This window comes from Pristiophorus japonicus, chromosome 3 (genome assembly GCF_044704955.1).
Source record: "Pristiophorus japonicus isolate sPriJap1 chromosome 3, sPriJap1.hap1, whole genome shotgun sequence".
Lineage (NCBI taxonomy): Eukaryota > Metazoa > Chordata > Chondrichthyes > Pristiophoridae > Pristiophorus > Pristiophorus japonicus.
In genome coordinates, this window is record NC_091979.1 from 115120635 (window position 1) to 115145359 (window position 24725).

Genomic DNA, 24725 nt, shown 5'->3' on the forward strand with positions numbered 1-24725 from the left:
TACACAGGATCGTTAATAGAGATGTCGCATAACACAGCAGCACGATCATGATACCACTGCTGATTTTGACGTCTGTTTTCAACACGATCGTTCAAGTCAGAATGGACGAAAGAGAGCTTGGTCTTGAGACCTCTCTTCATCAATAGTTCAACAGAGGAGACCCCGGTAAGCATGTGGGGTCTTGTCCTGTAACTAAGCAATATCCATGACAAGTGAGTCTGCAGTGAACCCTGAGTTACATGTTTCATACACTGCTTGATTGTTTGGGCAGCATGCTCCGCTTGACCATTCGAAACAGGTTTGAATGGTGCTGATCTCACATGTTTAATACCATTGAGTTTCATGAACTCTTGAAACTCCAGACTTTTGAAGCAAGATCCGTTGTCGCTCACAATGATGTCAGGCAGACCATGAGTCGCAAACATGACACGAAGGCTCTCAATGGTAGCTGTGGTTGTACTGGATGACATGATTATACCCTATCCACTTGGAATATGCATCCAACACAACAAAAAACATCTTACCCGGGAAAGGACCCGCAAAGTTGATGTGGATCCTCGACGATGGTTTAGATGGCCACGACCACAGACTCAGCGGAGATTCCGCTGGTACTTTGCTTAGCTGCATGCAAGTGTTGCACTGATGCACACATGATTTCAGCTCAGAGTCAATTCCAGGCCACCATATGTGAGACCTGGCGATGGCTTTCATCATGACAATACCGGGATGAGTGCTGTGTAGATCATGTACAAATTTTTCTCTGCCTTTCTTAGGCATAACAACACAATTACCCCACAGTAAACAATCTGACTGAATGGATAGTTCGTCTTTGCGACGGTTGTAAGGTTTGGTCTCATCATACATTTCCATAGGTATAGCAGACCAATCACCACTAAGGACACAACGTTTCACAACCGATAAAATCGGGTCCGGTCTGGTCCAGATCCTAACTTGTTGAACAGTGACAGGGGTTCCTTCACTCTCAAAAGCATCCATAACTAACAGTAGATCTGCAGGTTGTGGCGTCTCCACCTCCAGTGTGGACGAAGGCAGATGGCTCAGTGCATCGGTACAATTCTCTGTGCCAGGTCTATGGTGAATGACATAATCATAGGCAGATAATGTCAGTGCCCACCTCTGGATGCCGGATGATGCATTGATATTGATACCTTTGTTTTCCCCCCAAAAAATGAAATGAGTGGCTAATGATCCATTTCAAGTTCCAAACGAAGAACAAACAGGTACTGATGCATCTTTTTAACCCCATACATGCAGGCTAAAGCTTCTTTTTCTATCATGCTGTAGGCTCTTTCTGCCTTTGACAAACTTTTCGAAGCATACGCAACAGGTTATAGTTTACCCGACTCATTAGCTTGTTGGAGCACGCAGCCAACCCCATATGATGAAGCATCACAGGCCAATACTAGACACTTACACGGATCATAATGTACCAGCAACTTGTTAGAGCAATGCAGATTTGTAGCTTTCTCAAAAGCTCTATCTTGAGACACAACCCAAACCCAGTTGTCGTCTTTTCTGAGCAACATGTGCAGTGGCTCTAATAAAGTGCTCAATCTAGGTAAGAAGTTACCGAAGTAGTTGAGTAGACTAAGGAACGAACACAGCTCCGTCACATTCTGAGGCCTAGGTGCATTTTTGATGGCCTTGGTTTTCGAGTCCGTAGGCCTGATGCCATCAGCAGCAATCTTCCTCCCCAGAAATTCGGTGTCATGACGACGCACTTTGAACGTTTCAGCCTGAGTCCCACTTTGTCCAGATGATGTAGAACCTTTTCAAGGTTGTTCAGATGTTCGGCAGTGTCACGACCTGTGACCAGAATGTCATCTTGAAACATGACGGTTCTAGGGACAGACTTCAGTAGACTCTCCATGTTCCTCTGAAATATGGCTGCAGCCGAGCGAATTCCAAAAGGACACCTGTTGTAGATAAACAGTCCTTTATGAGTGTTGATGCACGTAAGTTTCTTCGATGTGTCGACAAGCTCCTATGTCATGTAGGCCGACGTCAGATCCAGTTTAGTGAACGACTTCCCACGGCTAGCGTTGCAAACAGGTCATCAGTCTTCGGTAACGGGTACTGATCCTGTTTCGAAAATCAGTTGATCGTAACCTTTTAGTCTCCACAAATCCTGACTGCCATCACTCTTCAACACAGGAACAATAGGACTAGCCCATTCGTTAAATTCGATCAGTGATATGACCACTTCACGTTGAAGTCTGTCCAGCTCAATTTTGACCTTCTCCCTCATCATGTACGGAACAGCCCGAGCTTTGTGGTGGACGGGTCATGCACCTGAATCCAGGTGAATCTGCACCTTGGCTCCCGTGAAATTGCCGATGCCCGGTTCAAAAACTGAGGGAAACTTGCTCAGCACTTGAACACATGAAGTGTCTGACACCGTTCCAAGTGTTTGATATCGTTCCAATTCCATTTGATTTTTTCGAGCCAATTCCTGCCGAACAGTGTTGGAATTTTCCCTGAAACGATCCGTAATGGTAGATCATGAATCACACCATCATATGTCACCTTGACTACTGTACTGCCAATCACCCGTATAGAAACATAGAAACATAGAAAATAGGTGCAGGAGTAGGCCATTCAGCCCTTCTAGCCTGCACCGCCATTCAATGAGTTCATGGCTGAACATGCAACTTCAGTACCCCATTCCTGCTTTCTCGCCATACCCCTTGATCCCCCTAGTAGTAAGGACTTCATCTAACTCCCTTTTGAATATATTTAGTGAATAGGCCTCAACTACTTTCTGTGGTAGAGAATTCCACAGGTTCACCACTCTCTGGGTGAAGAAGTTTCTCCTCATCTCGGTCCTAAATGGCTTACCCCTTATCCTTAGACTGTGACCCCTGGTTCTGGACTTCCCCAACATTGGGAACATTCTTCCTGCATCTAACCTGTCTAAACCCGTCAGAATTTTAAACGTTTCTATAAGGTCCCCTCTCATTCTTCTGAACTCCAGTGAATACAAACCCAGTTGATCCAGTCTTTCTTGATAGGTCAGTCGCACCATCCCGGGAATCAGTCTGGTGAATCTTCGTTGCACTCCCTCAATAGCAAGAATGTCCTTCCTCAAGTTAGGAGACCAAAACTGTACACAATACTCCAGGTGTGGCCTCACCAAGGTCTTTGGTGTAAGTACGCAACTTGGCATTGACTGGACTCAGATTAGACTTTACAGCCTTAGTGTCCCACAGCTTGTCAAATGTCCTTGGCTCATTATCGACTGACTCGCACCCGTGTCCAATTCCATCGATACCGGCACGCCATTTAGTTTCACATTAACCATTATCGGTTGACTCTTTGTCAGGAACGAATACAGTCCATACACTTCCTCCTCGGGTGTCTCGGATTGCATACCCAGGTCTGCGCTGGACTGGTCGTCATCATCCACGTGGTGAGTCGCAGCACGCTTGCTCAGTTATGGACACATTCGCTGAAGATGCCCCACTTTCGAACAGCCTTTACAGATGTACTGTTTAAAACGACACTGATGATGCCGATGACTGCCCCCACACCGCCAACAGGGTGAAATTGGATTCGTACCCGTTGGCGGACTTTGAGCAGCTACAGGCTTCGCATACGGAGTCAAGTAAGCCCTGCCATAAGCAGATCTGCCATACGACGACACAATCTTGTTTACAGTAGTTGTCATGGAGCTCCGACTCTTCGATGATATTTGCCTTAAATTATCATCCGTCGTCATGCATGCCTGGGCAGTCACAATGGCCTTGCTCAAATCCAGCATCTCCGCAGCCAATAACTTCCAGAGGATCACCTCGTGGTTGATTCCTATTACCAAGAAATCTCGCAGCATGTCTCCCAACGCGTCTTCGAACTTACATGGCCAAGCAAGACGTCTTAGGTCGGCGACGAATTCCGACACATCCTGGCCCTCAGAATTAACATGCGTGTAGAATCGATAGCGTGGGATGAGGATGCCTTCTTTTGGTTTGAGATGGTCACGTACCAGAGCACACAATTCCTCATAGACCTTGTCCATTGGACGTGCAGGTGAGAGGAGATTCTTTGAGGCCATAGATTTTCAGACTGCAACTAACTACGTCAGTAACTTCCTCCATTGTGCTGGCCACGAAGTACTGGTCCAGACGATCAATAAAATCCGACCAGTCCTCTCCCTCCACGAATCTCTCCAGAATTCCAATGGTGCTCATTTTGCATGCGAAGGTTCTTGAGTTACCTCATCGTCAAATGTTATGTATGTAATAACTCGATAGACTGAATACTGTAAACTCACTCAGGTGCAAACCTGGCTCAACTTTATTCGGACCCAAAGTGCCCACATTACATGGTGGCTTGCTTTATATACCTACCCCGCACACACGTGCGTACAGCCAAATGACCTCTGACTGTGGTGCCCCCTGGTGGCTAGTAACCCCAAGCATACATACATGACAGGAGTAAAGGATTATGGGGAACGGGCAGGGAAGTGGAGCTGAGCCCAAGATCAGATCAGCCATGATCTTATTGAATGGCGGAGCAGTCTCAAGGGGCCAAATGGCCTATTCCTGTTCCTACTTCTTATGTTCTTATGTTTCTTTAGTCTGTCCTCCTAAATAAAGTCTCCCATCCCTAGTATGATCTCTTCCATATCCTCCACATGGCCGTGACATCATTTTGAAGTAGAGGACCCAAAAAACTCTGTGGAATTCTCTGCCCCAGAGAGCTGGGGAGGCTGAGTCATTGAACATATTTAATTGGGCTGAACCAGTCATTTGCAATGGATTTAGCATTACCTCTTTGTTTTTCGAAAGAAAGAGCTTGCATTTGTATATCATCTTTCACGACCTCAGGACGTCACAAAATGCTTTACAATCAATGCAATACTTTTGAAGTGTAGTCACTGTTGTAATGTAGAAAACGTAGCAGCCAATCTGTGCACAACAAGGTCCCACATCAGTATGATAATGACCAAATGATCTGTTTTTAGGTGTTGGTTGAGGGATAAATCACTAGGGAGAACTCCCCTGCTCTTCGTTGAAGTAATGTCATGGGATCTTTTACACCACCTGAGAGGGCAGACGGGACCTCAGTTTAACAGCTCATCCGAAAGACGGCACCTCCCACAGTGCCTCACTCCCTCAGTACTGCACTGGAGTGTCAGCCTAGTTTATGTGCTCGAGTCCCTGGAGTGGGACCTGAACCCACAATCTTCTGACTCGGGCGAGGGTGCTACCCACTGAGCCACGGCTGACACTTTTGTACTTTATGCCAGAATATTAACGCCTGAGTCCATATGCTACTTCTACACTTTTAAAGATTTGTGTATCTGACACCTTAAGTCTCTCTGTTCTTCTCCTTTCAAGGTTTTACCATTTTGTGTATATTTTCTTTTCCCTTCTTCCTCCCAAAAGATATCACTTCACATTTCTCTGCATTAAATTTTAAACATAATTGTTTACATCCCTCCAGACCACAAAATATCCAGTGCCACAACTCACTGCTTTCTGTCCATTAGCCAGCTTCCTATCCATTTTGCCGTAGTCCCCAAATACTGTATACTTTACTTTTATCAACAAACCTCCTGTGCGGCATCTTATTATGCTTCTAAGTGAGTATTAATTTACATCCAGTGTTATGGCCATATATCCGCTTGTTTTACGCCGGTTTTCAGGTTCTAATTAGATTCTCAGGAATTTTTGGTTGAATTGTAAGTTGCCGTCAGCAAGATCGGCATAGAATCCGACGGAAATTTCAGCGTAAGTCGGATCAAGGAAATAGTTGTATATTGATTTATTCTGGTCTATATTGTATTAAACTGCAAATGGCACTTTTAACTGTTTCTGCAGTATGGATTCAGTCTAGTGTGACAGTAGGTAACATTTTAATCCTGCTGTCTTCAATTCACTGCTGCAGAATTCATGCAGTGTTTAATCCTGCAGGTATGGAAACATAGATGTAAGATGATAGTTTTCTGAACTTCCTGAACTTTTCTTGGGACTTGCATAGGAACAAAAATGCAACCACTCCACTTAATGCTTAATAACGGACCAAACCATACAACGCTAGAAAAAAATCGCAGCAAAATAAATGTCCTTAAAAAGCTAAGAAAGGAGTAGTGTTTCACGTCAAGATGGGTGTAAGTTTAAAGCAGAGATTCTTGGTACATTGCCAGGAACATCAATGCAACTGCTTTTTGTTTCTATTTTTGGATATTCATTCCTATTAAAATTGAGAAGGTCTCTTTTAAAGTGCAATTACCCAGTTATCAGACACACAGGGGTCACATTACAGTGCTAAGGTTCCTTAACATTTGACCCAACCAATCCATTTACACAAAGTGTCCATTTTCCAGGGTCAAACAGAGAGCCGATTATTACCTTTAGCTGCTTGGGTATGATGTAATCTGCCTCATCTGTCAGATTTCAAATAGCAGAATACCACTGTTATCAGACCATAATTTAGACTAGAAACTACAAGTTCATTAAAAGTAAAAAATAAGCCGTAGAAAGAGACGCTATTTTTCCTTAACTTTTAACTCGTACTCCCACCTCAGGTACAAAATTAACAAGAAGCAGAATAGTTTGCTAACTCTAATGCTGATGCTAACCCTGGATTACCCCTGCTGTAACTCTTATACTCATGGGATTTGTAATGGCCCACAGAGAGAGCTCCATGAAACCACATCGGCTGCAGTATAGTGATACTAAAAAAAATGATAACTTGAGTGAGATGGCCCAAGATCTATCTCATGGAGCTGTCAATTCCCCTTCACCAAGGGCCACCATATGGGACCCCACATTTCCAGAATAACCGGGTTAATTGAGTTGAAGTCTTTCACCCATTCCCACGACAAAGGGCATCAAATATATATCTTTCACACTTGCATAAGTTGGCCAACTTCCATAGGATTTTCTACACAGGAGGCCAGGGCCGTACACTTGCTGATTAAGTTGACTGGCCTGCCTCCTTTGGGATCAAATTAACCTATTTGAAACACCTGGGCAACCTATGAGACTTTTACCTCCTCTATTGAACAATTACTTTGCTTTGCGTATTTTCCGAACAAAGGAAACAATTATGTGAAGTAGTATTTAATTTGAGTTATAGCTATCATTGTTAAGTTTGCATAACAAGTATTGCATTTCTCATAGATGGATATTAAAAAAAAATTTTCTCATGACTCAAAGTGTGATGAAACTCCTTATTTGTCACAGCTGTATCTGAAAATTCACAGCTTATTGCAGCTGGTCCCCCGCTACATTGTTTAGCTTATATGCGTTCGTATATGTTAGTTATATAGTTATATAGAATGATGAATAAAGAATGATTTTTATGTTTTTTTCATGTTTTCTCTTTTTTCTTTCAATTTTTTACCCATTCTCCTCAAAGTGTTGACTCTTTGCAGTGGTTCCATGGGCACCGGTCACCTTTGATACTGTGCAGGAGTGCCCATTATTCATGTGTGAACTTTCAGTTAGAGTTATCTAGCTATTTAACTACATTCAGCATCATAGCCAATTCCCAAAACTCCTCTCACCAAATGTACACTTCCTGCAGGAACACAGTGATCAGCTTGAACCAGAGCTGACTTCTCTTCCTAAAGCCGATTTTAATCCCTTCCAGCCAAGATCCTCTGAAACAAGAGGACAAACAAAACAACCTGCATGGTTTATTGCCTCTGCTAATCTCGCGCTGTAGCCTGCCATTAGGAGGTGGAGGAGAACAGCACAAGATGATTCACCCTTTGATTTATGCTCGTCACTGTAATAGACATAGACATAGACATAGAAAATAGGTGCAGGAGTAGGCCATTCGGCCCTTCTAGCCTGCACCGCCATTCAATGAGTTCATGGCTGAACATTCAACTTCAGTACCCCATTCCTGCTTTCTCGCCATACCCCTTGATCCCCCTAGCAGTAAGGACCTCATCTAACTCCTTTTTGAATATATTTAGTGAATTGGCCTCAACAACTTTCTGTGGTAGAGAATTCCACAGGTTCACCACTCTCTGGGTGAAGAAGTTCCTCCGCATCTCGGTCCTAAATGGCTTACCCCTTATCCTTAGACTGTGACCCCTGGTTCTGGACTTCCCCAACATTGGGAACATTCTTCCTGCATCTAACCTGTCTAACCCCGTCAGAATTTTATATGTTTCTATGAGGTCCCCTCTCATTCTTCTGAACTCCAGTGAATACAAGCCCAGTTGATCCAGTCTTTCTTGATAGGTCAGTCCCTCCATCCCGGGAATCAGTCTGGTGAACCTTCGCTGCACTCCCTCAATAGCAAGAATGTCCTTCCTCAGGTTAGGAGACCAAAACTGTACACAATACTCCAGGTGTGGCCTCACCAATGCCCTGTACAACTGTAGCAACACCTCCCTGCCCCTGTACTCAAATCCCCTTGCTATGAAGGCCAACATGCCATTTGCTTTCTTAACCGCCTGCTGCACCTGCATGCCAACCTTCAATGACTGATGTACCATGACACCCAGGTCTCTTTGCACCTCCCCTTTTCCTAATCTGTCACCATTCAGATAATAGTCTGTCTCTCTGTTTTTACCACCAAAGTGGATAACCTCTTTGGTGTATGCTCTGCACCTTTGCCTGATGGCACGGTTAACAGAGCACAATAGAGCCACCCAAGTTCAACCGGTATGCTATTGTGCCATTTGAATTTTAGAAACAGTGTGATCGGACTTTATATCCCACTAAGGTACAGCAAGTAGGCTTTAGATTAAAAGTACAATATCCACCTTTGAATATGTTAATAAATTTCTACTAATTATCTTTCACCCCAAGCTGGAATTAATTTATCACACATTTGGAAGACATAATTTCAAGAAAACTACAGCCAACCTGGATCTGTTTCTGCGAAGATTCAACGAAATTCAGTTCTGGGTTGTAACGGAAATCTGCCTATGTTCTCAGCTCAGTAAACGGGTACAGCTTCTGAAGAAGTTTATCAAGATTGCAGCCCAGTAAGTCTGGATAGGATTTATGTACAACAACAATTATTATTTAATAATGTACTACTCCATTAACCTGCCATAAGAAAGGTGCAAATTAATTCAATTTCCATTTACAGTTGCCACCCGTCTATTTTTAAGCAGGAGTTCTGTTTTTTTTTTAGTTTTATGTAAACCAGGTGAAATAGTCTGGTTTTGTGTGGTTTTGTCTCTTTTTTTCTTTCCTTTTGGTAATTTTTTGTAGATCTCAAAATAAAATTAGCGAGACGTTTTGGCGGACTCCTTCAAATCTTCTCACAGGCCCCCAGCTTGAGAATCCCTGCCCTAGTGGAGATGATCAAGAAGTTACACAGACCCAGTAACGAAAAGGATCATTTCAATCCTCAGAGGATGTTTACTCCTGTTCTTCATAGACTTCTCTGCTTTTAATAGCAGGACAATGGAGCATGAAGTAATTCCACAGCCATATATTATGCTTTGGTGGCATTATTCCCTTTTAATCTAATTTTCCTGTATTAAGACCATTTTTCAGCTTATTTGTTCCTGTCGGCATTTCTTCAAAGCAAAAATGGATAAAATACCATTTATACCACATTTTCTCTGACAAACTGCCTCATGCATTCTAAAAATATACACAAGGCAAAGGCGTGAACTTGAGGAAAGATAGTGCACAACAGTTTGGCATTTTAAGCAGTAGATATCTGGAAAGATATCACAGTAGTTATTAGTTATAAGTGCACAATATTTGCTGCTAGAAAAATATTTTGTACATTAGTTATTTACAAGCAGCACATTTCATGAAGTTATCCAAAGTTGCACATATTGGACCTGAAATCCCGGTGCTGGGCTTCCCGTGGAAGCTTGCCAGAAAATAGTAAAAAAAGATCCGCACCTACCTTTTGCTGCTGCACCCTCCAGCAATCCCGGTCGGAGGCCTCCTCTCCCTGCGCATCGGAGCGCGTTCACGTCTTGCAGGTGCACAGGGAAAAGCTGGAGTCACATGGCACTGGACAATCACGGAATCAAGCCAATCAAGGTAAAGTATTCTCATTCATAATACTGGGAACTTATTATGAATGAGAACCCCCACCCCCAACACCAAAACACCAATAAAAAATAGGGGAAAAAATTACATATTTAACATTAATTTAAATTAAAGTTAATAAATATGTTAGAAAAAATTTGAGGGGGATTTCTTTTTTTCCCAATTGTAATTAGGGTATAAAATAAACTTACCTTAGTGGGCAGGGTTTTTAATAGAAAAATGTGGTTTTAAATTTTATTTTTATGTTTTTAATTAGGTTTTAAAACTCTTATGCTGGTAAAAGTAGGCTATGCGCCTGTTTTTATCAGGCGCAAGAGTTTTAAGAACATTCGCTGGGCAAGAGATGGGCAAATACTGCAATCTTGCCCATGCGAATGTTTTTGCTGCCGAGATGCATGCGATCTGTCAAGCCAGAACTTGGGTCTGTACACACTCAGGACAAAATAATGTTAAGATGTCTAATAATGTTAAAAAGACATCTAAAAACACTGTATCTGAATGCACGAAGCATGTGTAATAAGGTAGACGAATTAACAGCGCAAATAGATGTAAAAGGATACGATATAGTTGCAATTATGGAGACAGGGTTGGGAACTGAATATCCAAGGATATTCGATATTTAGGAAGGACAGACAAAAAGGAAGAGGAGATGGTGTGGCGTTGTTAGTAAAGGATGAAATCAGAGCAATAGTGAGAAAGGATATTGGCTCAGAAAATCAAGATGTAGAATCAGTCTGGGTGGAGCTAAGGAGCACCAAGGGGCAGAAAACATTGGTGGGAGTTGCCTGTAGGCCTCCAAACAGTAGTGGTAATGTAGGGGACGGCATCAAACAGGAAATTAGAGATGCATGTAACAAGGGTACTACAGTAATCGTAGGTGACTTTAATCTACTTATAGACTGGCCAAACCAAATTAGTAATAATACTGTGGCAGATGAATTCCTGGAGTGTGTACGAGATGGTACTTTAGACCAGTATGTTGAGCCTACTAGGGAACAGGCTATCCTAGATTGGATATTGTGCAATGAGCAGGGGTTAATTAACAGTCTTGTTGTGCGGGGTCCTTTAGGGAAGAGTGGTCATAACATGATTGAATTCTTTATTAAGATGGAAAGTGAAGTCGTCCAATCCGAAACTAGGGTGCTAAATCTAAACAAAGGAAACTACAAAGGGATGAGGAATGAATTGGCTATGATAGATTGGGAAGATTCATTAAAAGGCATGACGGTTGATAGGCAATGGCTAACATTTAAGGATGAATGCATGAATTGCAACAGCTTTACATTCCTTTCTGGCGTAAAAACACAAAAGGAAAAATGGCCCAACCATGGCTAACAAAAGAAATTAAGGATAGTATTAGATCCAAAGAGGAGTTATACAAAGTTGCCAGAAAAAGTAGCAAGCCTGAGGATTGGGAGCAGTTTAGGATTCAGCAAAAAGGACCAAGAGATTGATTAAGAGGGGAAAAATAGAGTATGAGAGTAAACTTGCTAGGAACATAAAAACCGACTGCAAAAGTTTCTACAAGTACGTAAAAAGAAAAAGATTAGGGAAGACAAATGTAGGCCCTTTACAGTCAGAAACGGGAGAATTTAAAATGGGGAACAAGGAAATGGCAGAACAATTAAATAAATACTTTGGTTCTATCTTCACGGAAGAGGGGACACAAATAACGCCCCAGAAATGCTCGGGAACCAAGGGTCTAATGAGCAAGAGGAATTAAAGAAAATGATTATTAGTAAGAAAATAGTGCTGGAGAAATTAATTGGACTGAAGGCCGATAAATCCCCAGGGCCTGATGATCTGTATCCCAGAGTACTAAAAGAGGTAGCCATGGAAATAGTTTATGCATTGGTTGTCATCTTCCAAAATGCTATAGATTATGGAACAGTTCCTGCAGATTGGAGGGTGGCAAATGTAACCCCACTATTTAAAAAAAGGAGGGAGAGAGAAAACGGGGAACTACAGACCGGTTAGCCTCACATCATTAGTAGGGAAAATGCTAGAGTCTATTATAAAGGATGTGATAACGGGACACTTGGATAATATCAACGGGATTAGACAAAGTCAACATGGATTTATGAAAGGAAAATCATGTTTGACAAACATGAGGATGTAACTGATAGAATAGATAAGGGAGAACCAGTGGATGTAATGTATTTGGATTTTCTGAAGACCTTTGATAAAGTCCAACATAAGAGGATAGTGTGCAAAATTAAAGCACATAGGATTGGAGGTAATATACTGGCATGGATTGAAAATTGGTTAACTGACAGGAAACAAAAAGTAGGAATAAACGGGTCTTTTTCGGGGTGGCGTGCAGTGACTAGTGGGGTACCACAGGGATCAGTGCTTGGACCCTGGCTATTCACAATATATATAAATGATTTGGATGAGGGAACCAAATGTAATATTTCCAAGTTTGCTGACAACACAAAACTAGGTGGGATTGTGAGTTGTGAGGAGAATGCAAAGATGCTACAAGGCGATTTAGATAGGTTAGTGAGTGGGCAAACACATGGCAGATGCAGTATAATGTGGATAAAAGTGAAGTTATCCACTTTGGTAGGAAAAACATAAAGACAAAGTATTATTTAAATGGTGATAGCTTGGGAAATGTCGATGTACAAAGGGACCTGGGTGTCCTTGTACACCAGTCATTGAAAGCAAACATGCAGGTGCAGCAAGCAGTTAGGAAAGCAAATGGTATGTTGGCCTTAATTGCAAGAGGATTTGAGTACAGGAGCAAGGATGCCTTACTACAGTTATACAGGGCCTTAGTGAGACCACACCTGGAGTATTGTGTGCAGTTTTGGTCTCCTTACCTAAGAAAGGATATACTTGCCATAGAGGGAGTGCAGCGAAGGTTCACCAGACTGATTTCTGGGATGGCAGGACTGTCGTATGAGGAGAGATTGGGTCAATTAGGCCTGTATCCACTAGAGTTTAGAATGAGAGGGGATCTCATTGAAACGTATAAAATTCTGACGGGGTTGGACAGACTGGACATGGGGAGGATGTTTCCCCTGGCTGGGAAGTCTAGAACAAGGGGTCACAGTCTCCGGATACGGGGTAGAAAATTTACGACCGAGATGAGGAGAAATTTTTTCACTCAGGGTGGTGAACCGGTGGAATTCTCTACCACAGAAGGCTGTGGCGGCCAAGTTACTGAATATATTTAAGAAGGAGATAGATAGATTTCTAGACACAAAAGGCATCAAGGGGTATGCGGAAAAAGTGGGAATATGGTGTTGAGATAGAGGATCAGCCATGATCAAATTTGTTGTGTTCAGAATAACTCCACAAGAATGTATTGTAAGCTCAAACTGTTGTGACCTTGGTCTCTTTAATGTGACTTCAGAGTGAGGAAGCAGCATGGTAGATTACCTTTTATACCTGCTTGCCCTGGGTGTACAGTTGACCCTTCGGTCTCCCACAGGTGTGCCCTTAGTGGCAAGTCTTACATATTGGTGAGGTTTACATACATACATAACATCACTCCGCCCCCCCCCCTCCCCACAAAGTCTTATGTACAAGTTATTTACAAGTTGAGGCGATCTGGCGCTCTGCGTTCCCGGGTCGATTGCCTGAGTTGAAGTCCAGGCATGGGTGAGTTGGTCAGATCATTGCTGCACGGCAGCGCAGCTGGTCTGATTGGACTGTCGGGCATGGTGGATTCATCCTCGTGGTTAACAGCGAGGTCGATTGTGTTAGTGGGTCGCTGGGGGCCAGGTTATCTGTAGTTCGCAGTTTGGTCTGGTCCAAATGCTTTCTGCATTTGCCCATTACATGGTTTCACAACAAACACTCCATTTTCATCACAAACACTCCATTCCCCTCTTTGGCTAATACAGTGCTAGCAGCCTATCTGGGGCCATGAACATGATCTACATCATTTATTCTGATGTCGCGTGGAGGAGCCGTGCGATCATGGTACATTCTCTGCTGATAGCATACGGAAGGCTCAGTTCTGACCGGTGACTGCGTAGCACCCGGGATAGCCGGGTCTGTAGGGAGTCTACCGTGACACATGTGGTGCTTGGCTTCATGATTTGGGCTGCCCACTCCGGACTATTGTCGCTGACCCCAAGGTCTGGCAAGCCAAGGATGGCCGATATGGCCTTGAGACTTTCAGTAGTGGTGGGAGGCCGCGTGGTCCCCGTGGATCCTGGGCCATGGTATGGAGGCCCAGGACCACCGACTATGTGTCGCCTCTCTGCCTTTCTTTGCAACGTTGCAGGGTTGCCCCATAGGGAGCAATCTGATGGGATGAGCATTTCGTCTTTGCGACGGATAAGCTGCAACATCCCGTCTAGCGGTTCGCCGTTAGAAGGCGGTAACGTGAGATCCTGGCTGGTCCAGTTCCTAAACTGGAGAGCTGTTACGGTTGACCTCTCGCTCTCTAGCACTTCCATAACAACGAGCAGGTCTGCAGGCTGCGCTGTTTCCATCCCGGTGGTGGGCAACGGTAGCCAATTGAGGGCATCAGCGCCGTTCTCAGTGCCTGGTCCATGGCGGATCATGTTGCAGTGCACAGACAGTGTTAGACATATTCGAAACAAAGCACTGATAATAGTGCCTCTGCTCTCCAAAAACTGTGAGGTTGGCAACTTGACTGACTCGAGCAAATATTGGGACACTCCTTGGTACGTCTCTTTTGTCCCGTGAACGCATTATTGGAAAAATGTACAACTAGTTGGGGCTCGCCCGCTACTTTGGCTTGCTGTACAACACGCCCAACCCCGTGTGATAACACATCACTTGCTACAAGTACTTTGTCAGATACATATATGACCGTTTAGCGTTCGCTCGCTACTTTGGCTTGTTGTAAGGTACCCCCGTCCCCATATGATAATACATCATTGGCCGCAAAAGAGCGCTCACTGGGTTACATAGTGCAAACAACTTATTGGAATGTAGTGGGTTCCTGGCCTTCTCAGCGGCCGCCCCTTTACCTTTGCCCCAAGCCCAGTCGTCTTCCTTGCTGGGCAACACATGCCTCTGTTTTGTTGCGGCGACATCCCATGGTCTGCCGCTTTCTCGTCCCGTGGTCTGGATGCTCTTTCGTCCCGTGGTCTGGCCGCACTCTCGTCCCGTGGTCTGGACGCACTCACGTCTGTGTCCGTGATGCCGACTGCCGCGATCTTCCTCCCCAGAGATTTTGCCTCTGGCGTCTGGAAGACGCATTCGGATCATTTCGGCCGGAGTCCCACACTGCTTGGTCGACCTGGAGCTTCTTCCATCATCGCGAAGAGGTCGTCGGCTTTGGGTGGTGGGTACCGCGCCTGTACCGCTGCTCGGTTGATCTTTACCTCGTCATGGTCGTGATGAGCGGCCTGTGCCTCGGAGATCTGCAAATGGATCTGCACTTCGATGCCTGGTTCAGCTGAAAACGGGGTTGCTCAGCCTTTGAGCAAGGGAGACGTCATTCGCCGGAGAAGGTACACAGAGGTTTTCCCAGTTCCATCGAATCTTCCCCATCCACCTTCTACCAAGCAGCGTTGGCCCATCACCTGAAACAATCCACAATGGTAAATCGTGCACCGCTCCCTCATGGGATACTCTTATGTCCGCACTACCAATAACTGGTATCAGTTCCTTGGTGTAGGTGCGCAGCTTTGCCTGAATCGGGATCAGCTTGGGTCGTTGTCCTCTGTCGCCCCACAGCCTCTCGAATGCCTTCTGGCTCATTATTGATTGACTCGCCCCTGTGTCGAATTCTATGGAGGCTGGAATGCGGTTGAGTTTAACTTTTAACATTATCGGAGGGCTATTGGTGGTGAAGGTGTGTATCCCATATACTTCCTCTTCATCGTCAGGTTGAATTGCCTCTCCTGCTCGTTCAGCGTGATCCTCACTGGATCGGTCGTCCTCTCCTGACTCTGCCACATGGTGAATCAGAGGTCGTTTGCACATTCGCTGGAGGTGCCCCATTGTTCCACAGCCCTTGCACACATAGTGCTTGAATCAACATTGATGGGCTCTATGACTGCCCCTGCGGCGCCAACATGGTGTTAATGGATACGCATTCATACCCCACGGCGGACTCTGAGTCACCCTAGGCCTGGCCTCTGTAGTCGTGTAGGCCCTGCCATGTACAGTTCTGCCTGCTGAAAATATTATTTTATGCACAGTACTTGCCGGTGAGCTTCGATTCTGTGAAGATATCTATTTTGTGTTGTTGCTCGTGGATATGAAAGCCTGTGCTGTCGTGATGGCCTTGCTCAGATCTAGGGATTCGGCAGACAGCAGTTTGTGAAGAATGACCCCGTGGCTGATTCCAAGCACGAAAAAGTACCGCAACATTTCACGAAAAGATCCGGCAAATTCGCACTGTCCCGCAAGGCATCTTAGGTCGGCGACAAAGCTCGCCATGTTCTGGCCCTCGGAGCAATGGTGTGTGTAAAAACGATACCTGGCCATTAAGATGCTCTCCTTCGGCTTGAGGTGTTCCCGAACCAGCGTGCACAGCTCTGTGTAAGTCTTGTCCGTTGGTTTGTCTGGTGCCAGCAGATTTTTGAGGAGGCCATTTATCAAAGACCCACATACGGTGAGGAGAATCGCCCTGCACTTGACCGCCGTCTCAGCCTTGTCCAGTTCATTGGCCACAAAGTACTGGTCGAGACACTCAATAAAGGCTTCCCAATCATCACCCTCAACAAATCTCTCAAGAATACCAATGACAGCCATTACCGCGTGAAAGTTCGTGATCCGTTACTCGTCGCCAATTGTTGTGTTCAGAATAACTTCACAAGACTGTACTGTAAGTTCAAACTGTTGTGACTTTGGTCTCTTTAATGTGACTCCAGAGTGAGGAAGCAGCATGGTCGATTACCTTTTATACCTGCTGATCCTTCGGTTTCCCACAGGTGTGCCTCCTGGTGACAAGTCTTACATATTGGTGAGGTTTACATACATACATAACAATATTGAATTGTGGTGCAGACTCAAAGGGCCGAATTGCCTACTACTGCTCCTATTTTCTTTGTCTATGAGCCGGGGAGGCCGGAATTTCAGGGTCATTAAAAACAATTAATTTAATTAGCAGATATGAATGCCAGTCATAAAGTGCACCTCTGATATAGGCTGAGCCAGGGAGTTGGGAGGGCAGAGACCAAATAAGGTACAAATGTTGCGATACTCAAAAAAGGAAGAATGCGGGATTAGAGAAGGAAAGGTCAGCACAGAGATGTAATCAGGAAAACTGCTAAAAAACAAGGGATAAACCTGGTAACTACAGGCCAACTACAGGCTAATGTCAGTGGTGGGAACTACTAGACCATTGTCAAGGACAAAATTAATTCTCATTTTGAGAAGTTAATAAGGGACAGGCAGCACGGATTTGGTAAAGGTAAATCATGTCTGACTAACCTGATTAGGTTCTTTGATGAAATAACAAAGAGGGTTGTTGAAAGTAGTGCAATAGATGTTGCATATATGGACGGTCAAAAGGCATTTGATAAGTACCTCATGACAGAATTATTCATAAAATAGAAGCACATGGTATTAAAGGAACGGTGATAACTTGGGTATGTAATTGGCTAAGGAATAGATGACCGAGAGTAGTCGTGAAGAGATGTTTTTCTGACTGGAGAGGTGTGTGCAGTGGGGTCCCCCAGGAGAACCATTACTTCTCTCGTTATTTACAAACTAGACTTTCCGATCTCTGGGCCTGCAGCAAAGCCGTAATAATAGGGATCCGGTGTGACTCACTCCTTCAATATCTTCAGTCTGACTTAATAAAATATTTGAAGGCATTATCACAATTTGTCTTCATACCTCAGATGCGGAACTTTATATCCATGGCCATATGTGTTATGTCTTGAATGAAGTATCAGACTAGATACTGCAAGCTCAAAGTAAGGTGTGACCGTAGTCCTTTATTACAGATCTCAGAGTGCCTCTCCAGCCTGTGAAGCCTCCTTATGTACAGGTGCTCCCAAGGGATTGTGGGATCCCTTGGGACTCCAGGGGATAAGCCCTCTGGTGGTTAGACATGGTATTTACAGCTTTACATACATAACAACATGTTTCTCTGATGGATGGATAGGTCTCGTCTGGGCACTTGTGCCCTGTGAGAGACAGCCAGCTACTTTAAGAACATAAGAACATAAGAAATAGGAGCAGAAGTAGGCCATACAGCCCCTCGAGCCTGCTCCACCATTTAATACGATCATGGCTGATTCAATCATGGACTCAGGTCCACTTCCCTGCCCGCTCCCCATAACCCCTTATTCCCTTATCGTTTAAGGAACTGTCTATCTCGATCTAAAATTTATTCAATGACCCAGCTTTCACAGCTCTCTGAGGCAGCAAATTCCACAAATTTACAACCCTCTGAGAGAAGAAATTCCTTCTCATCTCAGTTTTAAATGGGTGGCCCCTTATTCTAAGATTATGCCCCCTAGTTCTAGTCTCCCCTATCAGTGGAAACATCCTCTCTGCATCCACCTTGTCAAGCTCCCTCATAATCTTATACGTTTCGATACGATCACCTCTCATTCTTCTGAATTCCAATGAGTAGAGGCCCAACCTACTCAACCTTTCCTCATAAGTCAACCCCCTCATCTCCAGAATCAACCTTGTGAACCTTCTCTGAACTGCCTCCAAAGCAAGTATATCCTTTCGTAAATATGAAATCAAAACTGCATGTAGTATTCCAGGTGTGGCCTCACCAATACCCTGTATAACTGTAGCAAGACTTCCCTGCTTTTATACTCCATCTCCTTTGCAATAAAGGCCAAGATTCCATTGGCCTTCCTGATCACTTGTTGTACCTGCATACTAACCTTTTGTGTTTCATGCACAAGTACCCCCAGGTCCCACTGTACTGCAGCACTTTGCAGTTTTTCTCCATTTAAATAATAACTTGCTCTTTGATTTGCATAACCTCGCAATTTCCAACATTATACTTTAGGTTTGAGGAGGAAGAAAGGGGGGAGGGGGCTGCCTATGTCACAAAATGAATATTTTAATGATGTGCTGGGGTGGTTAAGTCATTCAGGGCCCTGTTTATTTCTCCATTTCTCTTGTGCCAACCGCCTCCGCCATTACTCAACACACGTGTCACCGGTCCTTGTAATTCCCACGGTGAGATTATAACTAAGGTATTATTGCTGTTGCATCGTACAAAATCTCAGTGCTGTTGTAGGTTTGTATTGACGTTTTTCTAGCCATCAGTAAGTAAATAGCTCATTGTGGAAATTCTGGACCATAATTTACAGAAACTCTCGCTCACTCATCTACAGATATTATTGAGCCACACTAATCCATCCTTCAATAAAAACAGAAAATGCTGGAAATACTCAGCAGGTCAGGCAGCATCTGGTGGAGAGAGAAACTGAGTTAACCTTTCAATGTTAACTCTGTTTCTGTCTCCACAGATGCTGCCTGACCTGAATAGTTCCAACATTTTCTGTTTCTGTTTCAGAATTCCAGCATTCACAGTATTTTGCATTTATACTAATCCATCCTCTAGTTCTTTTGACTAGAAAAGACATGCTAATTTTAGAAGCAATCTCCTCCCAGATCCTTACTGTTTGGAGGGGGGCGGGGGGAGGGGGAGAATTGGGAAGCTCTTGTTGATCACGAGGATAGGTTTCCGAAAAAGCGTCGCCACCTAAATTTAGATTTCGGCACGTTGTGCTATTTTAAACTGAGCGATAGGCCATTAAATGCAAGCATTCATAAGCAAATAATAGGATCAGTAATTGTGTCTTTAGCATGCTTATTGTGTTAGCAATAGTTGAGATGACCAGTTCTGACCTTTATTGAACCAATTTGCACAGCATTGGAATGCAACATGCTGTTACTCAGTGCTGTGCGGCGAGGACAGGCTGGTGGAGGACCTTTGTCTTACGGATGTTTAGCGTAAGGCTTTCGTACACCTCAGTAGATACATCGACAATGTCCTGGAGTTCAACGTCTGTATGTGCGCTAAACATCCGTAAGACAAAGGTCATCCACCAGCCTGTCCTCGCCGCACAGCACTGCCTCCCAGTCATCAAGATCCACGGCATGGCCCTGGACAACGTGGATCATTTCCCATACCTCGGGAGCCTATTATCAATAAGAGCAGACATTGACGACGAGATTCAACACCGCCTCCAATGCGCCAGTGCAGCCTTCGGCTGCCTGAGGAAAAGAGTGTTCGAAGACCAGGCCCTCAAATCTGCCACCAAGCTCATGATCTACAGGGCTATAGTAATACCCGCCCTCCTATATGGCTCAGAGACATGGACCATGTATAGTAGACACCTCTAGTCGCTGGAGAAATACCACCAACGATGTCTCCGAAGATCCTACAAATCCCCTGGGAGGACAGACGCACCAAGATTAGCGTACTCGACCAGGCCAACATCCCCAGCGTTGAAGCACTGATCACACTTGATCAGCTCTGCTGGGCAGGCCACATTGTCCGCATGCCAGACATGAGACTCCCAAAGCAAGCACTCTACTCGAAACTCCTTCACGGTAAACGAGCCAAAGGTGGGCAGAGAAACGTTTCAAGGACACCCTCTAAGCCTTCCTAATAAAGTGCAACATCCCTACCGACACCTGGGAGTCCATACCTCGGCCAAAGACTGCCCTAAGTGGAGGAAGTGCATCCGGAAGGGCGCTGAGCACCTCGAGTCTCATCGGCGAGAGCATGCAGAAATCAAGCGCAGACACGGAAAGAGCGTGCGGCAAATCAGTCCCACCCTCCCTTACCCTCAACAACTATCTGTCCCACCTGTGACGGGGACTGTGGCTCTCATATTGGACTGTTCAGCCACCTATGGGCTCATTTTAAGAGTAGAAGCAAGTCTTCCTCAATTCCGAGGGACTGCCTATGATGCTGTTAATCAGTAAAATGTATCTGGTTTGAGACAAATTGGTATTAATGGTAAATAGCTGTATTTGATCTATTTGCTTTTAGTCTGAGTGTGTCAGCTAAGCACAAAAGATTGATAAATCTTGTTTTGTCTAATAATAATATGTATGCATCTTTTTTTTATCCTTTTCAGTTGCAAAGAATATAGAAATTTGAACTCCTTTTTTGCTCTTGTAATGGGACTGAGCAATGTAGCTGTAAGCCGTCTCACACAGACCTGGGAGGTAGGTCATTTTTACCAACTATTTTTCAGATCCAATGATGTCGGTTATGACCCAATTTATATTAAGTCGGGAAGCAGAGTTTTGAGTACTAATAAAAAATTTAAAATTTTAAGATGTTTAAAATTGTATTTAGAGCTTTTAAGACAATTGGCAAAAGAACCAGGGGAAGATGAGGGGAATGTCTTTAGACAGAAGTTGTAATGATCTAGAATGCAGTCTGAAAAGGTGGTGGAAACATATTCAATAGTAACTTTCAAAAGGGAATTGGATATATAATTGCAAAGGAAAATTTGTAGGGCTACGAGGAATGAACAGGAGAGTGGGATGAATTGGATAGCTTTTTCAAAGAGCCAGAACAGGCATGATGGGGTCCAATGGCCTCCTCTGTGCTGTAGGATTCTGAGTCGCCTATCCAGAAATATGATTTGGAGCTTGTTTATTTCATGCTCGTGTGTATATGTGTGTGTTATTGTTAAACGAAAGATTACAGTTAGTCCCATTCAAAATAAATAGTGACAGAACTCAGGAAGTGAATGAGGGATGTTTCTGGTGGTGCTATTCCTAAAATCTCATTGCAGCTTTAAATGTTGATACTTTTGATTGCATTTGCTGAAAGGCCAAGTAAATAGAGAGAAACTGGGACATGGGGATGGGGCCAGGAAAGAGCAAAGAAAGAAGGTACATTTATACAGTGCCTTTTATAACCTCAGCATATCCCAAAGCACTTCACAGCCAAGGAAGTTCTTTTGAAGTGCCATCACTGTTGTAATGTTGGGAAATGCTGTAGCCAATTTGCACACACCAAGGTCCCACAAACAGCAATGAGATAAATGACCAGTTAATCTGCTTTTGGTGATGGTGTTTGAGGCATAAGTGTTGGCCAGGACACACGAAGAATTCCCCTGTCTATCTTTGAAAGCATCACCAGGAGAATTCCTTGTTTATCTTTGAAAGCACCATGGATCTTTTATAGATTGATTCCGGAGATGAGGGGTTTGACTTATGAAGATAGGTTGAGTAGGTTGGGCCTATACTCATCGGAGTTCAGAAGGATGAGAGGTGATTTTATTGAAACATATAAGATAATGAGGGGGCTCAACAAGGTGGATGCAGAGAGGATATTTCCACTCATAGGGGAAACTAAAACTAGGGGGCATAGTCTCAGCATAAGGGACCGTCCATTTAAAACTGAGATGAGGAGGAATTTCTTCTCTCAGAAGGTTGTAAATCTGTGCAATTCTCTGCCCCAGAGAGCTGTGGAGGCTGGGTCATTGAATATATTTAAGGCGGAGATAGACAGATTTTTGAGCGATAAGGGAATAAAGGGTTATGGGCAGGGAAGCGGAGCTGAGTCCATGATCAGATCAGCCATGATCTTATTAAATGGCGGAGCAGGCTCGAGGGGCCAAATGACCTACTCCTGCTCCTATTTCTTATGTTCTTATTATGATATAACATCTCATTTTAGAGCGAGTACTCTGACAGTGCAGCACTCCCTCAGTACTGCACTGAACTGAAAGCCTAGCTTAGATGCTCAAGTGTCTGAAGCGGGACATGAACTCAGAGGTGAGAGTGCTACCACTTGAACCAAGGTTGTTACCTAATACAAATGTAATATAGTTTAGATATATTACTATTTACAATAATGCAGTTATATCATTAGTAAATACAAAGTTGTATCAGAAGAAAATAAAAAGTCTCCACTCCTTTTATGTTGTCCCAGGATTTTCAGAGCTTCTCATGAGGGACAGGGAGAAACTTGCACCTGCACTAGGTGCAGGCTAAATGTTTCAATAGAAATGAGCAGGAGGGGGCATTCCTAGCACTCCTGCCTCACTTTCCTTTGAGGCTTTGAGGCACAGGGCACCCAAAGGAACTGGTGATGAAACTTGCGTTTGGATCTCCCTTTGATCAGAAGGTGTAAAGAAGTCAGTGATCAAGGTGATGAGCAGCCTTCTTTTTCTTGCAAGTGCCCTTTAATCTTTACCCCTGGTGGCTAGTGGTCAGTCCTGCAGCAGCAGGCCTCCAGTTGTGCTTTTCCTTCCCCATTTTCTCAGCAGATGTCCCTGCTGGGTTCAGGCATGCACCAGGTGTATGACCAGACAAATTAATGACCTAGGTCATTAATGATGCCTGTTACCCATACATGAATATTAAAATATGTAGACTTATGATTAGAATTCAGACTGAAAATGTGTGCATGTATAATGGTTATTGGGAGAGAACGCACTATGGAAAATGTGGAGGATTCAATCAGATAAGTCCCATCGCAGGGCACCATGTTACAAATAATAAAAGCTTTTTTTCTGTGGAAATAAGCCAGTAAATGTGTCGAAAAGACGATATTGCTTGCAAATGTTTTGGTTAAATCCACCTAATGATGCATATTTTATCCATTTGGTGTATTCAAGTGCATCTTATCAACTGAAATCATTAAAACAACATGGAAAAGATTTAAATGGATCCATAGTAGGAACTACTGTACAAGTCTAGCAGATGTGAGGCAATCATAGCAAATTAAACACCAACATCCATGCACAGCTAACTGGCAGTCATTTAACTTGTTGGTTCCTGCCACAGATAATATTCAGTTTGAAATACACGAGCTGCTGCAAATGAGGTACTTTGCATTCATATTCAATCAAATAGGCATGACACTCTTCCCATACAAATATGTTTTGTTTGCAAAAGTTTCATCAAGAATAGAGTGTCACCTTCATTGTGTTTTTAATGCACCATTCTCTGTGTTGTATGGTTACCTTCCTCCCGAGTCCTGATCTCCCTTTCAGCCTCAATAATACTTAGTTAATAGTAGAAAATGGGAACTGAATCAAGAGGATTAAAACTGATTTGGCATTCTTTTCACAATTGCAAACATGAATTTGAAAGAATTGATGCTCAACATGGCAATCACAGCAGTAATCGAACTAATGCAGAGCAAATGTATTGCTGAACTATATAACAGAACAGGTGAGTACAAATCGGAGGAAGTCATGCTCAAACTGTATAATGCTGTGGACCGACCACACCTTGAGTACTGTGCCCACTTCTGGTCACTGAGATGCAGAGGAGGCAGTTCAATGACAAGAGTGAACCTTATAATCAAAGGACTGAGTCTTGTGACAAAACTGGAAAAAACTGCAAGACTGGGGTTTTCAGTTTTGAAAGCGGGCAACTGAATTACAGTTATGAGATATTCAGACAACCTCTGTCGTCGAACTACAGTACGCGGATGACGCATGCATCTGTGCACATTCAGAGACTGAACTCCAAGTCACAGTCAACATCTTCACTGAGACATACGAAAGCATGGGCCTTACACTAAACATCCGTAAGACAAAGGTCCTCCACCAGCCTGACCTCGCCACACAGCACTACCCACCAGTCATCAAGATCCACGGCGCGGCCCTGGACAATGTAGACTACTTTCCATACCTCGGGAGCCTATTATCAATAAGGGCAGACATCGACGACGAAATTCAACACCGCCTCCAGTGCACCAGCGCAGCCTTAGGCTGCCTGAGGAAAAGAGTATTTGAAGATCAGGCCCCCAAATCTGCCACCAAGCTCATGGTCTACAGGGCTGTAGTGATACCCGCCCTCCTGTATGGCTCAGAGACA

General features: G+C 44.0%; 1 protein-coding gene across 2 annotated transcripts in view; it reads left to right on the forward strand.

Annotated features, from left to right (window-relative positions):
• The window catches only part of rapgef4a (Rap guanine nucleotide exchange factor 4a), a 317823-nt gene that overhangs the window by 285445 nt on the left and 7653 nt on the right, over window positions 1–24725 (forward strand). For both annotated transcript variants that reach the window (XM_070875728.1, XM_070875727.1), the window contains exons 21-22: window positions 8796–8974; window positions 21014–21104. In XM_070875728.1, coding sequence (XP_070731829.1) covers window positions 8796–8974; window positions 21014–21104 — 270 coding nt within the window. The remainder of the gene's footprint in view (window positions 1–8795; window positions 8975–21013; window positions 21105–24725) is intronic.